Raw genomic sequence first — 21,754 nt, 5'->3', positions numbered from 1 at the left:
GATCTTCCACCATTTTGGCAATTGGTACACCAATTTGCCAATAATGAATGCAGTATTCAATTGGCATGAAAATGTGCACACACACTTCCAGTAGGCCAAGGAAGAACCGCCACCCCAAATGTTTCAAATCGGCTTCATGGTGGCTCTATAACAGGTTGCATCACAGCCCTGGGTAGGCAACCTGGCCTGGTGGGGAGCTGCGCTCTGAGCAGCACACTTTTGTGTTAACATATTAACATATTCTGCCATACAGATTAAGGTTTAAAATAACATTTTATTCATTAAAATAAGTCCCGGATTGTAACTATAATTTAATTCTGTGGCGTAAATGGGCTTCCATGTTTCCCTCATAAAGATTAGTTATAATTATAATCTTGTCACCTCACATACTGTACTACTGTGTGGTTTATAAAGAGAGTGTGTGTGTGTGTGTGTGTGTGTGTGTGTGTGTGTGTGTGTGTGTGCGCGCGTGCGTGCGTGCGTGCGTGCGTGCGTGCGTGCGTGCGTGCGTGCGTGCGTGCGTGCGTGCGTGCGTGCGTGCGTGCGTGCGTGCGCGCGCGTGTGGTGGCTATACTTATACAGTATATTGTATAACATTTGCATATTTTTCAGTTCTTTGTGTAGTTTTAAGTGAGGTTTTAATGTTGAATCTCCTGGTGTCAAATGTGATATACCAATAACATTTACCTGACTTATGTTTTCAGGCATTTGCTTCCAGGCATTTGTAATCCCATCAAAGTATGCTTTCTGTTTCTCTCACATTGTCTCTCTCTTAGATTTCCTGTTGTCTGCCTGAACGGAAATTACTGCAGCACCCTTGTTTAATGTTTTAATTCAGAAAGGGATGATTCTTTTTCAGATGGACACACGCTGCAATCCTTAAGCCATTACTGAGCCACAGTCTCTCTGCTCACTTCGAAGGCTGAATGAACGTCATTAGGCCTGGCTACCTTGGCCGTCTTCTTATTGGCCTCCATGTAAACACTCTCATCCAGATGCATGCTAGTTGCATGGCATGCGTTTGAGCCTCCACATATCCAGCCTAGCTTCTTCACCTCGCTTTTGAATGTCTTGCTGAAGGCGTAGTAGATGAACGGATTGTACATTGTGGATGTCTTGGCAAACATGCAGGGCAGTAGGCTGACCTCAGGGGGGATGGAGGCACTGTCTTTGAAGATGGACCACAGACTGACAATACCATAAGGCGCCCAGCAGCCAATGAAGCCCACACTGATCAGAAAGGCGATCTGCAAAAAAACAAACAAATATGGTCCGTTACAAAACCTTGAATCTCGAGATTATGACAACTGTTGCCTGGGCTCCGGTTGCTTAAAACACAGCAGTGGCATGCTGCGAGCTCCCGCTATGTTCCTGATAGCCTGTGAGGAAGAAGAGCTGTGTTTACCTATCAATGCAACCTTCAGTAACAGAACTATATATATTTTCTCCTGAATGGTATGATACTGTATGAATGTGATTCAAGTCATGAGGTAATTTGCATGTTACATTCACTGTCAACTGCATATAACACATTTTGTTGCTACAGTGTTTCTTTTATATGCTAGTAATATAAGAAAATAATATGTACTAATGTGTGCGGTTTTAGAGTGACTGATCAGACATCAGAGACGGGCAATAATAAAACATGTAAAAGCATCAACATTAAAGACATTTTTTGTGTACCTTTTAAGGATCTGAAAGGAGCAAATATCCACGACTAAAATAGTGTTTAGAGATGAAATAAGCAAATCCCCTAGACTGGATAGTGGAAGGTGATAGTAAAGCCACTTACTATCAGCAGCCTGCGATGCATCTTGATAACATTAGGTATCTGGTCACTGTACTTGTATGCGTAGAAGAGCTTCAGGACAATGCCACCGTAGCAGAAGATGATGATTGTCGAGGGCATGACCAGGTTGAAGGAGAACATGGAGATGACAAAGGAGAAGCCTTCGTTCTTCATTTGTCCCCAGGCTAGCGAGCAGGACAGGCCAAAGGGCTCAGGCCCGTATCGGCCCCAGCCCAGTATAGGGCACAGGGCCCAGAGCAGAGCGTAGAGCCACGTACATGCGCACAGGAGCTTCACGTTTCTGCGGCTGATCTTCTCATCTGCCACAGAGGTGAGAGAGAGGTTAAGATTCATGTCATATTTAAACCTGGTAATAGCTCAATCAACATGCAAATCCCCTGGCAATCCAAGTGCAGAGGTCCAAGCGTGGCCCTAAATCTCCTTAGTTCTTTTGTACTTTATTCCTATAATCCCTTGCTACCTGTTTTCTCGTTATGATTTGAATTATTCTTATTATTTTATTCTCAGTTGTCTCTCTTTTTCTGTATCTGTCCTGTGCTTCGTACTGCAGTACTGCCATGACAACTGAATTTCACAAAAGGTCTAAATATTATGTTGAAATAATAATGATTTCATTGAAAGTAAAGTGTTCCATTTCGACATGTAATACAGATGGTTCTCAACACGTGGATCTTTAGCTAATCCTCTTATCCAGAACACCTTATAGTGCAGTTATAACAACAGAACAACCTAAACTCCTAAATTGCTTGCGTTAGGCTCTAAGCAGCCACTAAGAAGGAGTGAATGATCAGAAAACAACAAACCGGTTTAAGGATATTTATGCATGTGCTCATTTCCTTAAATTAAACATCTACTTGTCTCTGGTGAATGTTTATAAGTTTATCCTTTTACTGAGGTGAATGAGCCATGACATTCTGACCCTGATATCAACCCTGATATCAACCTGAACAGCTTTTGGTAGAATACACATCAGTATGTAACAAGAGTCTAAAAGCCCTGTTAGTGCTTGCAATCCTAAGATCCAAAGATCTGTGGAGCCCTAACTAGTGCAGATAAAAATTAAAACAAACTTGGAAATGTTTATGGAAATTCTATATTTTCAATAGGCTATATCTTGTTTGGGTCCAAAGTTTTGGAACCACCGACCAAACAACCAGCCAGCCGACCAACATTTCCATCCTTAGAGCGCCACTGGCACGCAACCTCAACCTCGCAAAGTCAAGCGTGCGACTTGTACAGTATGAGGGTGAGAGAAACCCGAGCCTCTTCCCACAGAAAGAAACACTTACTGGGAGACTGCAGGCTGAGGGACACGATGAAACGCACAATGGCTATGATTGTAAGGTTCATAATGCTGGCCACGCCGAAGAAGAATCCCACAAGGCCGTAGTAGAGGCAGGTGGCGTCTCCTCCAAGCCAGCGGTGGCTCCAAGCAGATGCCACAGCCAAAGGGTACATGAAGACAGCCGCTCCCAGGTCCGTCAGTGCCAGGTTCACGCTCAGCAGCTCCGGGGGCTTCATGCTCGAGGACCTCTTGAATGCCATGATGAGGACTAGCATGTTCCCCACAATGGAGAGCACAGCTGAGATAAAGGGAGAAGAGGGGAGGTGTTATGTCACATCATTTGGGGGGAGAAATCTTTAGTAAGCTGATGCTGAAATAGACATCCGTCACGGCTGTTTAGCGCGCTATGAGGGCTGTTCCACTGATCATCTGGATCAGTGGTTCCCTAGCCTCAGTACCCAGAGGAAAAAAAAACATGTTTCAAACTAAAATAGCAGATCTATAAGATCACAACATCTGGATCTGCTATTTTCACTAATTTTTTTTTATTAAATACTTTTGAAAAATGTTTTATTGATTTATTCAGCTCAGGATTAACCTTTTACTATTTATTCAGATTTTGATACAGATTTGATACTCAGATGTACATTTATTGTCACCTTGGTAATAAATCATTGTATTCTTTGGCTTTTAAACCGGTGTTGGCTGGATATGTTTGGGGACTGGGAAGGAGGGAGTCCATTATTTTGTCGCGCTTGGTGACCCCTTAGGCCAGGTCATAACACATGCACAAATTCACTTTTCAGACGTACTGTACATGTAGTAGTTAAAGACAAAATCACCATGGTTCCCAAAACAAATTGCCAGACATAAGCTCGGACAGTGATCTCCATTGGCCCATGGTTCGTACATGATATGGTCGCTGTCGGGTGGAAACCTCATAGGTCCAAATGCCTACCTGTGTATTTTGATTAAAAAAGTGAAAATAGCTGATAGGGAAATGGCATATCATTTGTCAGGATGTGTTGTAGTGTTGATGGTGAAAGTCTGCACTCTGAGTGTAATCTTTCCGGTTATTATTGTAGCTTTAAATTATCTGTCTGTCTGTCAAAAATAAATGAATTAAACCAGTAAAGAGATAAAGCTTATTTTCTTTCATCACCGTTGCTCATGTCTCTCTCATTTTCACTCCACCACAGCCCCATTCTCGTCGTAACCACTGGCAACCAGAACACCGCACATTCTTCTTTCCATCCCGTGCACGTGTCATGGATGCTGTCAGGTGTGACAAAGACACGACCATTTGTTCCTTTGTTTGCTCATCACACAGACAGCCCTCCCTCTCGTCAACACAGTACAGATTTACTGCACATACAACAGATTAGGGAGACAATAAACCCGGCAAATTGCGATGGGACTTCCCTCCTCACAGAGGTGAAATGACGCCACAAGATAATCCCCCCAACAGTTGTCCAACAACGGTTTTAATAAAAAAGAACAGAAATCAAAGTCATAATGCATGTGCTTTCATTCTACTGAGCAGTAGTTAGTACACAGTAAAATCATATATGTATATATATGTATATATATGAAGACCCATACAGTACATACAGTATGATGTGTGAGAAGATGTTGGACACGGCAGCTATGGGGCTTTTAAGCTGTGACATCATTTTGTAGTCAGACCTCCAAGCAGATTTATTGTCAATATCTGTCCCTCGCTATTTCAACAGATCCGAGACAAAAATAACGACTAAAGTATAATTCTACCACTTTCCTTTCAACAACAAAGAGAAGAAAAATTAGTAAATAGTAAAAATAGTAAAAAGATTCACGGGAGCTGGGGCCTTTTGGACCCAAAAGTTCTCCTCTGCCTACAAAATGATGTCAGACTTATAGTCCAGTCATTATATGAAAAAACCTAAAACAAATTGCAATAGTAGCAAACTCAACTGATTCTGTATCCTCATTATGTCCTTAGTGAAGGAAAAAAAGTCCCAAGGAATCCCATTTGAAAACGACCTACCTACCTTCACTTACTATACACTACACTACAAAGGAAAATATGACTCAGAATAAATCTGCTTTAAGTGGGATGTGAGGGGTCAAACTAGGGGTTTTTAATTATTCTGAATCCATTGCAAGCATTTGTTTTGCATGAAAAACATTCCTTGGGCTAAAAATGGACCCCAAAAGACTGTGAAAATTGATGACTCATCACTAAACCATCGTTTTGAGGGGCCATTTCTTGCCCAAGGAATGTTTTTCGTGCAAAACAAATGCTTGCAATGGATTCAGAATAATTAAAAACCCCTAGTTTGACCCCTCGCAGATTTTTTCGGAGTCATATTTTCCTTTATAGTGTAGTGTATAGTAAGTGAAGGTAGGTAGGTCGTTTTCAAAACTTTCCCGTGATGGGATTCCTTGGGACTTTTTTTCTCTCACTAAGGACATATTGAGGATACAAAATCAGTTGAGTTTGCTACTATTGCAATTTGTTTTAGGTTTAGCCTAATTTTGGCCTAAAATGACTGGACTATTAACAGCCCCATAGCATTGCCCTTGATGAGTGTTCATTCAAGAGAAAGCAGCTGACAGCTGGCTTGGCAGCAGAGTCATAGTGAGGAGCGGATGTGCCTACTGTACTTACTGTACAATAGAGCCTGCATAAGGAGTCATGAGGGTCGAGGTGACAGAGATGAATAGATGGACCGAAAGACCTCTTTCCAATTCAATTCGGTGCTCGGGTGACGCAGCGGTACAGTAAATTAGCTGCCCACCACCACAGGGTCCAGAGTACACCCGGCTTTGTCAAGTGTACACAATTAATTAACCCGTGTTCGGGGAGGGAAGCCAGCAGTCACCGTGTGTTGAGGAAGAAATGATATGGCTGCTTGTATCTAACCTTTATATTTTACCATCACTTATAATACTTCTACTACAATACATTATGATATTTGGGCAGCTTGAAAGATGCTTAGATGTCTCCAATAGGCCTGATATCTGTTGTTTATGTTACAGCCTATCTTGTTATGGTTCAGTACGTTTGTCCTTGAAGCAGCAACAGTATAACTATGATCTCTGTCCTGTACTGTCGGGTGGAAACCTGTGTCCAAAACCGTTTGTTTTGTATTTATCATTTTAAAAATGATTTAAACTAGTGAAAACAGACGATCTACAAGCACACAACGCCTTGCACCGCGAGGCGTTGTGTGCTTGTAGATCAGCTGTTTTCACTACTTTTGTGCGACGGCCTTGTATGATGAAGCAGGGCTTTGCGAAAAAATTTACAAATTTGAAACTTGGAGATACAAGGTTTCTGCCCGACAGTGACGATTTACTTTGTTGGCCGCCCAGCCCCCAAAATGAAACGACATTTTATTTTATTTTTTTTCCTAATGGCCGACCTGGACCGGCCGGTAACGAACCGGCCGTCAGGAGTTGTCCCGCTTTTCCCAATGGCCAGCACGTCCCTGTTTAATACATAACTATCATGGTATTATGTAGCTACTGTACTTTACTTAGCCTAATAATAAATTAATTATATTTCTATTATCTACCTATTTAGTCAGCTCATACCAAGGTGTGTGCGTGTATAAGTAAATATATATATATAACCTTTATATAAAGCATTGAGACAAAGTCTCTTTTGCAAGTATGCACTGGCCAAGAGGCAGGAAGGAAAACAAGACAAAACTCCATGAAGCAAACATGCTGACTACCAAAACAGCACAGTGGGAGTGGGAAACCCTAAAGCTCAAAATCCTAAACATATACCAAATGGACCAAAATCACAACAACAAATAATATTACCACTATAAACTAAACATTAGAGCACACACTGTACTGCTATTGTAAGCTCCATTACCTCCATTACCATCCTTTTCAAGACCCAGAGTGAAATCAAAGAAGGCAGTTTTTTTGTTTGGAATAGAGCTCATTCGAAGCCCAGGGTCCAAAAGGAAATATGCTTCTCTTGCCAGCCTCAGTATGCAGAGGGGGCAGAAATTAACGCAGCCATGCATTTGATCTGAGGTTAAGTGAATTATTAATCAAAACAAACTTGATGCCTGTGTATATTTATATGTACAGTAGGCCTACATACAGTACAGTACAGTACACACACACACACACACACACACACACATAGGTCGTGTGTGTGTGTGTGTGTGTGTGTGTGTGTGTGTGTGTGTGTGCGTGCGTGCGTGCGTGTGTGCGTGCATGCGTGCGTGCGTGCGTGCGTGTGTGCGTGTAAGATTGTTTGCATTTTCAGGCTGCTACATAATCTTGTGCTGATCAGAGCAGTGGTAAAGAGCCATTTGAAGTGTTAAACACTAATGTAACACTGCTATTAGTGCTCCACTTCCCCATACTGTATTTGCGCAATTTTCTTTTTATTGGTGTGACTGTTTTTGATGTGGATGGAAGCAACGGTGAACGTGTGGCCCCATGTAACCTCTGGTGAAGAGTATTCTCATGACAGACCCCTAAACATTGTGCCAAGTTTGGAGCAGATAATTGGAGCAACGATGCGCCTTGCAAGTAACATTACCCAGACCCACCCTCTAGGCAATTTTACACAGCCCAATGTCCTCGAGGTATAACATGCACGTCTCATCTGTATCAAGTGGGAGGTCAGTTTATTCGACTTTAATGTATGCATGCATTGATTGCAGCATTATAAGTAGTAGGCTATGTGTGCCTCAGACCGTTAAATTATTATGATCAAGGGGTTTTATATAATGAGCATGAGACAGAGCCCTCATTTCATCTCATCACAGTACATCAACTCAAGTCGGTCACACAATTATAACAGAGACTCTATGAACTCATGACTCCAGGTAGGATACTTGAACCATGAAACAGGCTCTTAAACAGGCTCATTAGAAGACAGAAGCTGTGCCATCATAATATTTCTCCACGCACTAATCTGGTTAATTCGGGATGACATGTGTGAGTTCTTTTTGATCTTTATTAATTAGCTGGGTACCTTCATCTGAGTACATCCATCGCCACAAAACTGGACCCGGGTAATTGGATATCCTGACAGCTCCTATAGGCTACCCATTGACTGAACTGATGCCAAGCAAAATATACTGTATTGAAGTTATTATTTAAGACATATCGCTAAGACATTCCACAAGCAGCTTCTCTCAGCATGACTTATTTAAAGATGATAAAGTAATATATTAAGTGCAGTGAACCCGGGTTAGGCGCCTTTGGAGGCAATCAAAGACTAATGGATTGCACCAGGGCTGGATCCCGAGTGTATGGCCCCTCGGGCCAGAGACCGCCTAAGGGCCCCAACACACATTATTTACATGATTGAGGTCTTAAAGGATTTACAAAACAGAACATGTTCAATGGGATTAGGCTCATACTAAAAATACCACTCGACAAAGACTGCAAGGTCGAAAAGTTGTTCATTTCTTGCATGCTGCTGAATAAAGGCTTGGATAATTTTAAAGTGAGGGTTAGGGTTACGAGACACCTTGTTTTTTTCATGATTATGCTGTTTTGGCTCAGCACCAAAGACGGAGGACGTGCGTTATTTTTGTCCTTGAACCTAATACTATCATATACGTATATATATACACACACAGCATATACAGTATAGACACATACATACTTACATAATACATACATGGATATCGTCACTGTCAGGCAGAAACATTGTATCTGTAAATTTGTAATTTTTTTTCGTAAAGTAAAGCCCCGCTTCATCATACAAGACTGTCACACAAAACTAATTGGTGCGATGTGTTGTGTGCTTGTAGATCAGCTATTTTCCTATTTTAAATCATTTTTAAAGGGCAGTATATATTTATGTATCTGAATGAGCCGAGACTTCATTGCACTAGGCATGCTCGGTACTTGTGCCTCTGTATGTGGGCCCTTTTTGGTTTAGCCAGTCTGGAAATGAGGGTCAGGCTCTGGAACAGTGGGTATAAGTCAGCCCAATTATAAAGATGGACTGACCCCTTCCAATGGGCCTAGGCCTGCCAAGGGTCTCTGTCAGAAACTCTGTGAGCTGATCAGTCATGGCTGGACATGATTGCATAGACACGGTGCACTACAAAAGAGAGAGCCCAGTAAGTGGCAGGGGCTCTAGAGAGTGAGTGGAGCCCAGTGGATGTTACAGGATGACATCCTAGCCAGACTACTTGTCTGGTGCAATCATTGCTGGGGGGGGGGGGTGCCGTTCGCACACTGTTTAGGGCTGCCGGCATCAAAGACGGGTAGGGCGTAGGGCAAGGCGTTAGGTAGGGTGGAAATGGAGGATGGGAGGGTAATCTAGGGGTGTCTTTATCCACTTTCCGGTTTGGTTCGAGTGGTCTCCTGTTGCTGATGGAGACGAATCACTGCGCTGGGCCTCAGTATTAATGGTTTTAATATAGCCACAGATAGCTGTAGTTCCGGGGATGGGAAAACAGCTACTCCTCTGGTGCCGCTGTGCATGCGTCCTTACGGGCGAATGTAGTAGTTTAGAGTAGTGTTCATCCTAACATTGCAGTATCATGTGTTGAAGGGATGTAAATCTGGTGTTGGTCATGGATGTCATTAGGGGTAGGCTTCTGGGGCTACAGCCCCGAATGTTCTATTGAGTGTAAGTCAGTAGTAGCTCAGGTGCGTAGAAGAAGGTTCCTGCCTGGTTCAATCCCCAGCTCCCCTGGGTTAGAGTCGAATTGTCCTTGAGCAAGACTGAACCCCTAACTGCTCGCACTGAGCAGGTTGGTGCCATTCATGGTTTCCTCTGCCATTGGTGTATGAAAGTGTGTGTGAATGGGTGCATGTAATACACAATGTAAAGCGCTTTGGATAAAGGCTAATTAAATGGACTATTTACCATTTATTATGAATAGCCCTGGATCTCATGATCTCATCTGTCATTCCAATCATGCAGTTCAATCAGCTCTCAAAAATAATTAAAGGAGCAGATCAAAGACATTACTTGGGAGTCCTAAGAGTCTACAGAGAGAGAGAAATCTGTTTACTTATACTGTGTTTATTGTACCCCAGGGGGACCCCAAAATGATTTAGCAGTGTGAGACGTTGCTTGGGCTTGTAGTTCGGCAGGGTGGGGGGTTTCCTGTTCAAATATGATTAGCGGCCTGAGAAGTTTTGGAACTCTTGCCTTAAGAGATTGTAACACAGTCATGTCATGTGGGATGTTTTTAGAGAGGTTTGCCCATATACACGTTCTTGTTATTTGGTTAGTATATTAGGTTACATTCAGCCAGGGTTGAAGACTTGCTACATCGCTTGGTAATGCTGTCCGCCTTATGTTTTACTGTCTGTTAAAGATGAACATGTTCGGTTTCTGCCTCCATTATTAGTGTTCACAGACATAAATATTCGGTTGGCGGGCAATCTACATTCTCATAAATGAAAAGTTTATTGCTGTAGCTTATTAACATCCCCTGAGCCACAAGTGCCTTTATGCATAAGATTAAAATAGACCTTTATTGATCCCTGTAGAGAAACTACACTAAATCGTTGCATATATACTGCAAATACTGCTAGAGTATAATGCCGTATTTTTTGTCAAATGGCTGGTCGCATGGCTGGTCTTACTACGTCTTATACATCCTCCCTCAGGCTCTCACTCTTGCTGGTACCCTTTTGTCACAAATCACACTTTCCTCCATCCGTTCCACCCTGCCTGCACTCTCTTCTTCACCTCTCTTCCACACTCCATATTACTATAGTTGACCCCAGGTATTTAAATGTATTCACCTTCGCCACCTCCACTCCTTATGTCCTCACTGTTCCGTTGTCCTCCTTCTCGTTCCCGCACCCGTCCTCCTGACTTGTATTCCTCTTCTGTCTGGTAGTACATTCCTCCACCTTTCATTCCTCTTCTCTCTAGTGGTACATTCCTCCACCTTTCATTCCTCTTCTGTCTGGTAGTACATTCCTCCACCTTTCATTCCTCTTCTGTCTAGTAGTACATTCCTCCACCTTTCAGTCCTCTTCTGTCTAGTAGTACATTCCTCCACCTTTCATTCCTCTTCTGTCTAGTAGTACATTATTCCTCCACCTTTCATTCCTCTTCTGTCTGGTAGTACATTCCTCCACCTTTCATTCCTCTTCTGTCTAGTAGTACATTCCTCCACCTTTCATTCCTCTTCTGTCTAGTAGTACATTCCTCCACCTTTCATTCCTCTTCTGTCTGGTAGTACATTCCTCCACCTTTCATTCCTCTTCTGTAGTAGTACATTCCTCCACCTTTCATTCCTCTTCTGTCTAGTAGTACATTATTCCTCCACCTTTCATTCCTCTTCTGTCTAGTAGTACATTATTCCTCCACCTTTCGTTCCTCTTCTGTCTAGTAGTACATTATTCCTCCACCTTTCATTCCTCTTCTGTCTAGTAGTACATTCCTCCACCTTTCATTCCTCTTCTGTCTAGTAGTACATTCCTCCACCTTTCAGTCCTCTTCTCTCTAGTAGTACATTCCTCCACCTTTCATTCCTCTTCTCTCTAGTAGTACATTCCTCCACCTTTCTAGACTTTTTTAAACCTGTTTCATCCACTCACTAAAAATCATAATGTTGTCCACAAACATCATAGTCCATGGTGCCTCCGTCTTTTTTTTCATTCATATTTTCAAATTTGATGCTTTGTGTGGTCCAGTTAGTGTGAAAACTAGAAGAGAACTCTCACACACTGTGGGCTGCAGTTGTAGAAACGTTCAATGTTTTATTGCACCTGAGTGCTGCTGTGACGTTTCAGGCTCTTGCCCTTCCTCAGACTGAAGTTTAGAGACACCCATAATAAACAACATGATCCCACAATGTATTGCTGCTGTTGACATCAGACACAAGGACACATGACCAATGGCCATTCTGGTATGATTAAATACATCGCTGCATTAAAAAAGGGGGATGGAGGCCCTATAAGTGTCAACATGTAACATTGTATGAAACCCAATATTCATATGAAAACCAATATTCACATAGACCTAAACAATAGAAACATACAGTATGTATACAATGTGGGGCATATAAACCTAGTACCACTTGAATAGGCCAATTCAATTGGATTGGGAGTAAGTCCCTGCGACATACTAATGTCATTTCCAGGGGGATTACTTGTACATCAAGCTGCCTCACACTACAGAATCAGGAGATATGCTCCTGCCCTATGGGCCTCATGGCTCAGCAAGGCTTACTACTACCACTTGAATACACAGTGTAGGTATTTCAAACTCAATAAAGCTATCATAATGTCATAAAGTGTGAAACAATATAGAGGCGCTTCTATAGTTTTACAAGGTGCAATGTTTTCAGGCAGAACAACAGGAAAAGCACAGACACAGAGAACCGAGGAGTATCTATCGGGCACCCAAACTGAACACAGACTATTTATGAAATGGGGCGAATGTCAATTTCTTCATTTAAACCCTTGGGTGACATGGTGTTAAGAGCATATATCTAACATATAATTAGAGAGAGAGGTCAGTCAGTCAGTCACAAAGTCGGTCACAAAATGCACAAAATGCATTATCTATTCACTCGCTTCAGCGACATGGCATTGGTCATTAGCATTATACACACGGTGACGGAGCCCGAATTTAATTTTTCCCAAATTCTAGCGATTTATTAGCGTTTCTTCACTCTACAGCTCTACAGCCTGTTGTCAGGGTTACGGTCCGTTCCTCCAGGCCATGGGATCTGTAGCCCCGGGCCCACACACACCTCTCTCACAGTTAGGAATGTTGCAGTCTCTCTCTCTCTCTCTCTCTCTCTCTCTCTCTCTCTCCATGGGTCACGCATGCAACGGGTGATGTGTGTCTCATCTTCCAACGGGTATAGAAAACTTATGTGGAGCAAATACATCCTCATACTTCTCATACTTCTATTCACCTAATTTTGCTGTTAAATTATTTGTATCCATCATAAATATACACTCCTCCATGGGCTGCTCCTTACATTATGATGCTCCCACATATTCTCACGCACGCACCATGCAGTTACAGTTACTTTCCCCAAAACCCACACTCTGCACATATTTTGCAGCACATATATTCGAACGGGTAAGGTCTAGTCCAATATAATTCATTACTATCACCGCCTCGCCGTGGAAGCTGAAGCCAACATAACTGAGAGCTGAAACACTATGTTTGAACGTTCTAAAATGTAAGGCAAAGGGACTCTTCTGATCAGGATTTCTGATATTGCTTCTGTGTTCTGAAATTCTCGTTTTGAGAGCTCTAGAGTTTTTGCCAATGTATGCGAGCCCACAGGGGCATCTAAGCATGTCACATTGTTTCTCTTTATATGGTGAACTTGTATACTCTTATAACATATTACTGTATCTTAAACCATGAATATGTAGGACAGGCATTCTTTGATTTGCTATTCTTTGATTTGCTATTGCTGATGTATTTGGGCTTGTAATCACAATTTCTTTTCTATCTTAAACCATGAATATGTAGCATAATTATGCATTCATAAGCTTTATAGCTTCAGCCTATTCCTTTTGATCACCTCAAACAGTGCTCATATGCTTTTGTGGATGTAAGACTTGTATAAACTAGAAGTTCGCGGCCCTTCGGTCCGCTCACATCTAGAGATCGCACCTGCTTTGAAGGCGCTCACAGCTACGTTGCAGCAGTGATCCAACTGATACGGCCCTGCAACGCCTACTGCGTGGGGGCCCAGTTCAGCCTTGCACCGCCTACTGCATGGGGGCCCAGTCCGTCCCTGCACCGCCTACTGTGTGGGGGCCCAGTCTGGCCCTGCAACGCCTACTGTGTGATGCCCCAGTCCGGCCCTGCACCGCCTACTGCGTGGGGGCCCAGTCTGGCCCTGCAACGCCTACTGTGTGATGCCCCCGTCCGGCCCTGCACCGCCTACTGCGAAGGGGCCCAGTCTGGCCCTCCAACGACTACTGTGTGATGCCCCAGTCCGGCCCTGCACCACCATTCCGGACCTGCACCACCTACAGTGTGGGGGCCCAGTCCGGCCGTGCAATGCCTACTGTGTGGGGGCCCATTCCGGCCCTGCAACGCCTATTGTGTGGGGGCCCAGCCCTGCAATGCCTACTGTGTGTGGGCCCAGTCCAGCCGGTTCGAAGTGGAGCGGTGAATCTGAGCAGCTATACCATGTGTGTGTACCTTACTGTACCATATCGTACTGTACTGTACCGTACCGTACCTTACTGTACTTTACCTTACTGTACCTTACTGTACTTTACTGTAACTTACTGTACCTTACTGTGCTGTAGGCCTACTGTACTGTACATATTCTGTGTTCTAGATCTGTTTTTGATTCTGTGTTCTATATCTATGAATTCTATATATTCTAGATCTATGTTTTTGATTCTATAGTGTTCTAGATCTCTCTCTCTCTCTCTCTCTCTCTCTCTCTCTCTCGCTCTCCATCTGACCCCCCCTTCCCTCTTGAAACCCGATACTTTTGTGATGATAATGACACTTCACTCTACAGAGGATTGTGCAATAGGTATTGCGAAATAAGCATACAAACACAAACTGTACGGTAAATATGCATTTTGAAAAGATGACACTAAGTGGATTACGTTCAGCATAGCATGCAGTATATATTTCTGTAATAATGGTGACTTCCAACACGACCGAATGTTGGGAATAGCCGAACAAAATCAGTCTTTGGCCGTTGTGAGTTGGTGTGGCTAAGATAAGATGTATGCTTGCTACTGGGAGTTGATCAAATACACTAATCTAAACTAACACACGGTCAGGATCAAAAGCCTCATCAGAGTTTCAGTTCTCATGATTTGATGAATTATTATTTGATAAATCAAAGTCCCTGTGAAGATCTGAACCCCCCCATTCCACCATGGCAGCACAGCCAGGCCTCCTCACGTTTGAGTGTAATCTACTAATGACCTTGTACAGGGGTCTTTAATGTTTTCAGGCCAAGGACCCCTTCGTTGAGAGAGAGATGAAGCAGGGACCCCCACAACCTTTTCATAGATTCCATATAGTTTCATCGTTTGACAGCACAATCATTGTGTATTTTGGATTCATGTCAATTTTTGTTTTTATATATTTAACCACTTGAACCATCAATACTTAATAAACTTGACCTTTCACTCTGTACTTAGTCTGCTCTTTTTCCCCTTTACACCAAACCTCTTTGCCGAAAATAGCCAATCTACAAGCTCACAACGCCGGGTTGTGAGCTCTTAAAGTATCAAAAGTAAAAATACAAAATGTTTGAGCATAGCAGATCTAGAAGATCATGCACAGTACAGGTATTTCCATGGGCTAAACCTGAAAAAAAAAGTGAAATGTGTGGCAGTTGTGCCATGTTCTGGGAAAGCAATGCAATTTAATGTGTTATATACAGCCAGAAAGTGAAGAACATCTGATAAAAAAAAAAAAAAAACGTAATTTAAAGACATTTTGTATTATTAATTGTACTCGTATCGGTACTCGGTATCGGCGAGTACTCAAAATGAAGTACTCGTAGATTGTACTCGGTCAGCAAAAAGTGGTATCGGGACATCCCTATTCATTATACTATAATTGGGCGGCCGAGCTTCTAGTTAGTAGACTATTATTGGTAACACCTGTGAGGGAAGTGAGAAGAGACCCAACTTCTCTCCAAAATGGCTGCTGTGCCTGTGCAAGAAAGATGCTCTTTCAAGATGCGCTTGCCTAGTCTGAGCAGGCCACGCTGGTTCTGGAGAACCCTAGCTCTGGTCCATCGCGTCACCTCCCGGTGACGCTCTGACAGACCTGTCGGCAAATGAATAGACCGCTTTTTCTCAGCCCCTACGAGTGCTCAACTTCAGTCAAAATAAACAAAACTACTTCACTACTCACCAAACCAAAGGTAGTTTTGCGTTGTTGTCTATTCTCCACGGTGGTGAGCCCCCCAGCACCCCACCTACTCTGTAAAATACACTATTTTTGGCATGAAATAAAGTGCATCCAACTCGACCGCCGCTTATTTCCGGGTTGTGAACCTTTGTATCTGCGGTGGCCGCTGGGTGGCTCGAGGTGGGTGTGTTTTATTTCATGACAAAAATAATGTATTTTACAGAGTAGGTGGGGTGCTGAGGGGCTCACTACCGCGGAGAATAGACTTTCAACAACGCAAAACTACCTTTGGTTTGGTGATTAGTGAAGTAGTTTTGTTTATTTTGACTCAAGTTGAGCACTGGTAGGGGCTGAGAAAACGCGGTCTATTCATTTGCCGACGGGTCTGTCAGAGCGTCTCCGGGAGGTGACGCGATGGACCAGAGCTAGGAGAACCCCTGAGCCAAATCCAATAGATGTCTCACTCTGCACTGCACTTCTTTGGGCCCTCAGCAATACACCTTCCAAATATTAAGTCACACTCGACACTGCTTCCTTGGGGCAACAGCAGTATCCAGGGTTAAGTGTGAGGTCAGTTGGATGAGCGGTTCTGGAGAAATGGAAAGCCTAACCCAGACGGACAGATTTGTGGACTGTATAGTAGGGTTAGGGTTATTTGTGCAATGATATAACAACTACTGTATTGTTCCAAACATTGCTGTTCTTTTGTATTACCATTGTAAAGCTATTGCCTGAAGTACTGAAATCCCTATACTGCATGCACTCATGATGAATGAATGAGAGTGATTATCTCAGGGGAAAACCAAGGCTTGGTGACACAGTGACATGTTACCACATGGAAGACAGCCAACCATATTATGCTGTAGTAACCTACTTAGTTGCAATGTTAAATCATGTTTAGGTTTTGGCACGTTTTAAGTGAACATTTAACATTGTTGAAATGAGATTAAGATAGACCTTTATTGATGCCTGTAGGGAAAATACAGTAAATCAATGTGTTAATTATGTTAGTGAAATTGCTGGTCGCATGGCTGGTCTCTTGGGGGTGGGGTGGGGAAAATGTCTCAATGTTTTTACTTGAGTAAAAGTATCAATACCACAATCTAAAAATACTCAAATACAAGTAAGTATGAAAATATACTTCAAGTACCAAAATGTACTCATTATGCAGAATGTCCTATTTCAAGAGTTCAGTAAATGTAGCCTGATGTTTTGAAAATAGCTGATCTACAAGCTCACAACATGTTATGAGTTGTGAGCTTGTAGATCGGCTATTTTCTAAAATCCGAAGTAGGCTATAAATTAGTGGTTAAAGTGATCCCTGACTAATACGACAAATATGTCTTAATACATTATAATTGTCCTCTATAACTACAATGTAAAATTTAAAACACCTTAAATATTTTATTTCTTCTAGAAATAGCTAATCTTTCACTCAGTAGGGGAAATGCCTGTCGCAAGTTGATGATGTCATAAATGTCATGTGTCATTTTTATGGCATGCATGTGCAAAAAAACAAAACACAAACACATTTGAAATAATGATTTGATGCTCATATTAACCATAGGAAGTATTAAGTTTGTTTTTATTTTCACATGCATGCCATAAATTCCATAGGGATAGATCACACTTGACATTTATGACATCATCAACTTGCGACGGGCATTTCCCCTGCTGAGTGAAAGATTAGCTATTTCTAGAATAAATAAAATAATTGAGGTGTTTTTAATTTTACATTGTAGTTATAGAGGACAATTATAATGTATTAAGGCATATTTGTCGTATTAGTCAGGGATCACTTTAATGCATGTTTAATAATAATGAAAATCTAACTCTAACTAGTAGTAACTAAAGTAGACCTAATTGATGTATAATGTTTGCCTCTGAGATGTAGTGGAGTAGAAGTAAAAGTGCAGAAAATTGGAAATACTTAAAGTAAAAATACCTCTAAATTATTAGACCTTAAGTACAGTAGCCTACTTGAGTACGTAGGCCTACTACATGTACTTTACACCACTGCTTGACTCAGCAATGTCAGATACAGAAGTCTTCTTTCAAGTGTGTAATAGGCTATAAGGTGTGTGTTTGAACGATAGAGAGGCTTTCCTTCAGAAACATAGTCAAATATACGGTCAAATTCACAAAAAAGTCCGATTTCACAAAAGCCTATAGCTGTGGAGCAGGGAATGTGCTGTTAATGTTGCTCAAGTACAATGTTGAGAGGCAAATATTGTTTTACTTTTACTCCACTACAATTATTAGAAAACTTGAGTTTCTAGTTACTTTGTAGATTTGTATATTACAAAGCATGCATTAACCATATGTCAGCACTCAGCAGCCCTATAGGCTATATATAGCCTATAGGCCTATACATTTCGGCCAAAATAGCAGATTTGCTATTTTCAAAAGCTTTTATAGCCTACATTTGAACACTTGAAATGGAATATTGTACTTTTACTCGAGTACATTTTTAATTCCAGACTTTTACTTGTGACAGAATATTTCTAAATTGCAGTATTGATACTTTTACTTAAGTAAAGTAAGAAATGATTGTGAGTAGGCTACTTTTTCCCACCACTTAATTTGACCATGCAGGCGAAACGCATGATCCAGCAAGCCAGTCACAGCCGACAACTACAATAATCCATAAAAGAACAGCCAGACTTACCTGTAACTAGCAGGAAAACCCCGGTTCCAATGTCGAGCGCAGGTGACAATTTGGACGCATAGATATCCATCGGAAAGGTGAGCGCTGCTAAATTAGTCTAGGGAATTAATGGAGAGATGATGCACTTTCATGGGGACCAAATCGGTATCCACACCAGCGTGTAACCTTCCCTAAGCCTTAGGTATCAAATCCATCTGACTCATATGAGGCGAAAAACCACTGGTTTAGACGCCGCGTAATGGGCAGCTCTCCTCAGAGCGCAGCAAGCGAATTATCCTTTATGTAGCCCATGGATGGACGGAGTTCAACGGGGTTGATCGGTGTGGACCGGAATGTCCTGTTTTGGAACACCAAGTCTTGCCTTATTGATCCTCCTGGAGAAAAAGAGCATCTGTGCTCAGTGTGCTGCACGCATGGAGTGTACACGTCGGGCAGAGGTAGCCCATTGCGCAGAGCTAGCGCCAGCCAGAGCTGTACTGTAGTGTGAGCCACTGTGACTACTAAACTACTAGGCACAGGATTACATTATACCCACCCCCAATACACTCAGCACCCCCATTGGACACATTTTTAGCAAGCACGGCGTTGCTGCACGAGAATGTGTAGCCTATAGGCTATTAATTTGACATCAGCTAACAGCTGTTGTCAAATATCCAAATTACAACTTAGGCTACTGTAGGTTTAAAGTGGTTAAACCAATTTTTTTGAGTGCCTTGAACCCTCCCATGGACTATGTATTAAAATAACCCTACATTCTTTGATTTTGCCCATTTCTTCAAACCAAGCTAGGTCCATCATGTTTCATCATGGGTCATTTTATCAGTCACCGCCCCATTCCTATACAAACCCATTGTAACTTCAAACTCCATTTTAATCATGATAGATTCATTGAAAACACCCATGGTGGTGACTATACCTTAACTGTACCTTTTCCTATGCAAACTTCTAATAAAGTCTTCAATCAATCAATCAATCAATCAATCAATCAATCAATCAATCAATGACTCATACAGTACTGCCCAGAACCAAGGATTTGGTGTGTGTTTTAGATGAATCTATCATCGTGGTTAAAATAGAGTTTGAAGTTACAATATTTTTTATAGGAAGGGGCCGTGTCAGATAAAATGAATATCAAATATCTAAATAATGAATCAAGCAACTTAAAAACTGTCCAGGGTGCACAAAGCCTGAGACCTAGACGATAAAATGACCCCCTCAAAAAATTGAAAGTGAACTATCCCTTTAACACAACCATGGTCTCTCTTGCCATGCATACATTGAATGTCGGCTTCATATTCCTGCCAACAAAGCTCTCTGGAAACACGCAAACCACCCCACCACGATAAATGGTGCATTTATATAGCGCTTTTATCCAAAGCGCTTTACAGAGATTGTGCATTACATTCACCCATTCACGCACACATTCATACACCGGTTGCGGAGGAAACCATGCAAGGCACCAACCTACTCACCAGGAGCAATTAGGGGTTCAGAGTCTTGCCCAAGGACCCTTCGACATTAACTCAGGGGGAGCCTGGATTCGAACTGGGAACCCTTCAGGAACCCTTCGTGCTCTAATAACGGTTTCTCTACCCCTGAGCTATGCCGCCCCACGATAAGGTGATGTTGTCGGAAGATGATTGGACACATACTACAGCAGGACCACAGGCACCAGAAGGGAAAAGAAGAAAAGGGAGACCAAAGACCACCTGGTGGTTTATCGCTGAGAAAGAAAGAAAAGAAGCAGGATTGGAAATCAAGGTCTGAAGTGAGGACTGCAGCAGGCAGCAGCTGACCATGACAAGTGGAAGCGCTTTGTGAAGGCCTTATCCTTCTGGTTTGGCATTTTCCTCAAGGGGGACCATTTGCATTTCTTGACGCTTTTGACACTTTTGAGATTCTGTCTGTGGAGGTGAAATGGTGGACCCCTTATTTGAGAGAGAGATGAAGCAGGGACCCCCCACAACCCATAGATACCTTATTGTTTCATCGTTTGACAGCACAATCATCAGTGTATTTCATCATTTTGGGTTCATGTAAATTTATGTTTCCAGATATTTAAAGGACAACTTTGTTTTTTTACAACAAGGGTTCATATTTTAGATTGTAATTAGAGAAAAGAAAAAGTGAGTGTTATAATATTTTCATTTGCTTCATTCTATTGTTTTATCGCGTTTACCGTGCTAAAATGTGGGGCATGCATATGCATGGGCCATGATGGGGGCATGCGTACAAGTGGCTAAATATGTATTTTTAGACACAATAAGCCAGCAGTTTCTTTATTGCTATTTACAGTAACACTTTGTACGCATGCCCCCAACCACTGAAATAAGAATCTCTAAAACAATAAAAAGAAGTAAATGAAATCAATTTAACACTCATCTTTTATATTCTTTAATTACAATCTAAAATATGAACCCTTGTTGTAAAAAACTAAAGTTGTTCTTTAACCACTTGAACAGTCAATACTTAATAACTTGACCTATCACTCTGTACTTAGTCTGCTCTTTTCCAACTCTACACAAAAACGCCTTGCTATTTTTGGCTAAAGTTCTCAAAGTATGGACGCTAGGGTTCAGGTGGTTAATATAGAAAAGGAGTAAAAAAGCTTCTACCATACAAAGATTTGGAGGACGGTCGAGGACCCCCTGTAGTAACTCTGAGGACCCCCTACCCGGACCCCCTGTTGAAGACCCCTGAACTAGACTAATTAAATATCCTTCACTGTTAACAACATAAACCCTAGTGTCCCTACGAGCAGATCTAAGCTAACGCGTCACAACATGATGTCAGTCAGTCCCTCCGTCACGTCACACGTCACACTTTTCCCCTACTCATATCTCTGCCACCGTTGCCCCGATCATTTCTCACATGGCCCTCTTCTAGTGCCACCATGAGGCCGATTCTCGCAAGACACATTTTAGGACACTGCTCCTACAGATTTTGCCCTAAAATCACGCAAACCAGTACACAGTATCTCTACAGTCATGTCATCAAAATGCATCTCTCCCCTCTAGCGCCACCATCTGGCCAATTTTTGAAAAACGCATTTATTTTTGGACACTGTTCCTACAGATTTTGCCCTAAAATCACGCATCAACATGGATCTGTCGCATTTCCCATATTCCCTCCTGATTGGATACCATTGCCTTCCAAAGTTTGTGTATGCGACCTGACGGT

The 21,754-nt window shown here is 42.2% G+C and overlaps 1 protein-coding gene across 1 annotated transcript; it reads right to left on the bottom strand.

Annotated features, from left to right (window-relative positions):
• Positions 1-887: 887 nt before the first annotated feature.
• Positions 888-18,644, bottom strand: opn8b (opsin 8, group member b; the record flags this gene model as incomplete). Its single annotated transcript, XM_080744881.1, has 4 exons — positions 888-1,247; positions 1,793-2,109; positions 3,100-3,393; positions 18,575-18,644. 4 exons carry the CDS (start codon positions 18,642-18,644, stop codon positions 888-890), a joined length of 1,041 nt encoding a protein of 346 aa, XP_080601007.1.
• Between the last annotated feature and the right edge of the window lie 3,110 nt (positions 18,645-21,754).

Source organism: Nannobrachium achirus, assembly GCF_963921795.1.
Source record: "Nannobrachium achirus genome assembly, chromosome: 16".
NCBI classification, from domain to species: domain Eukaryota; kingdom Metazoa; phylum Chordata; class Actinopteri; order Myctophiformes; family Myctophidae; genus Nannobrachium; species Nannobrachium achirus.
Note: the sequence above shows the minus strand (reverse complement) of the source record. Positions and strands in the feature narration are given on the sequence as shown.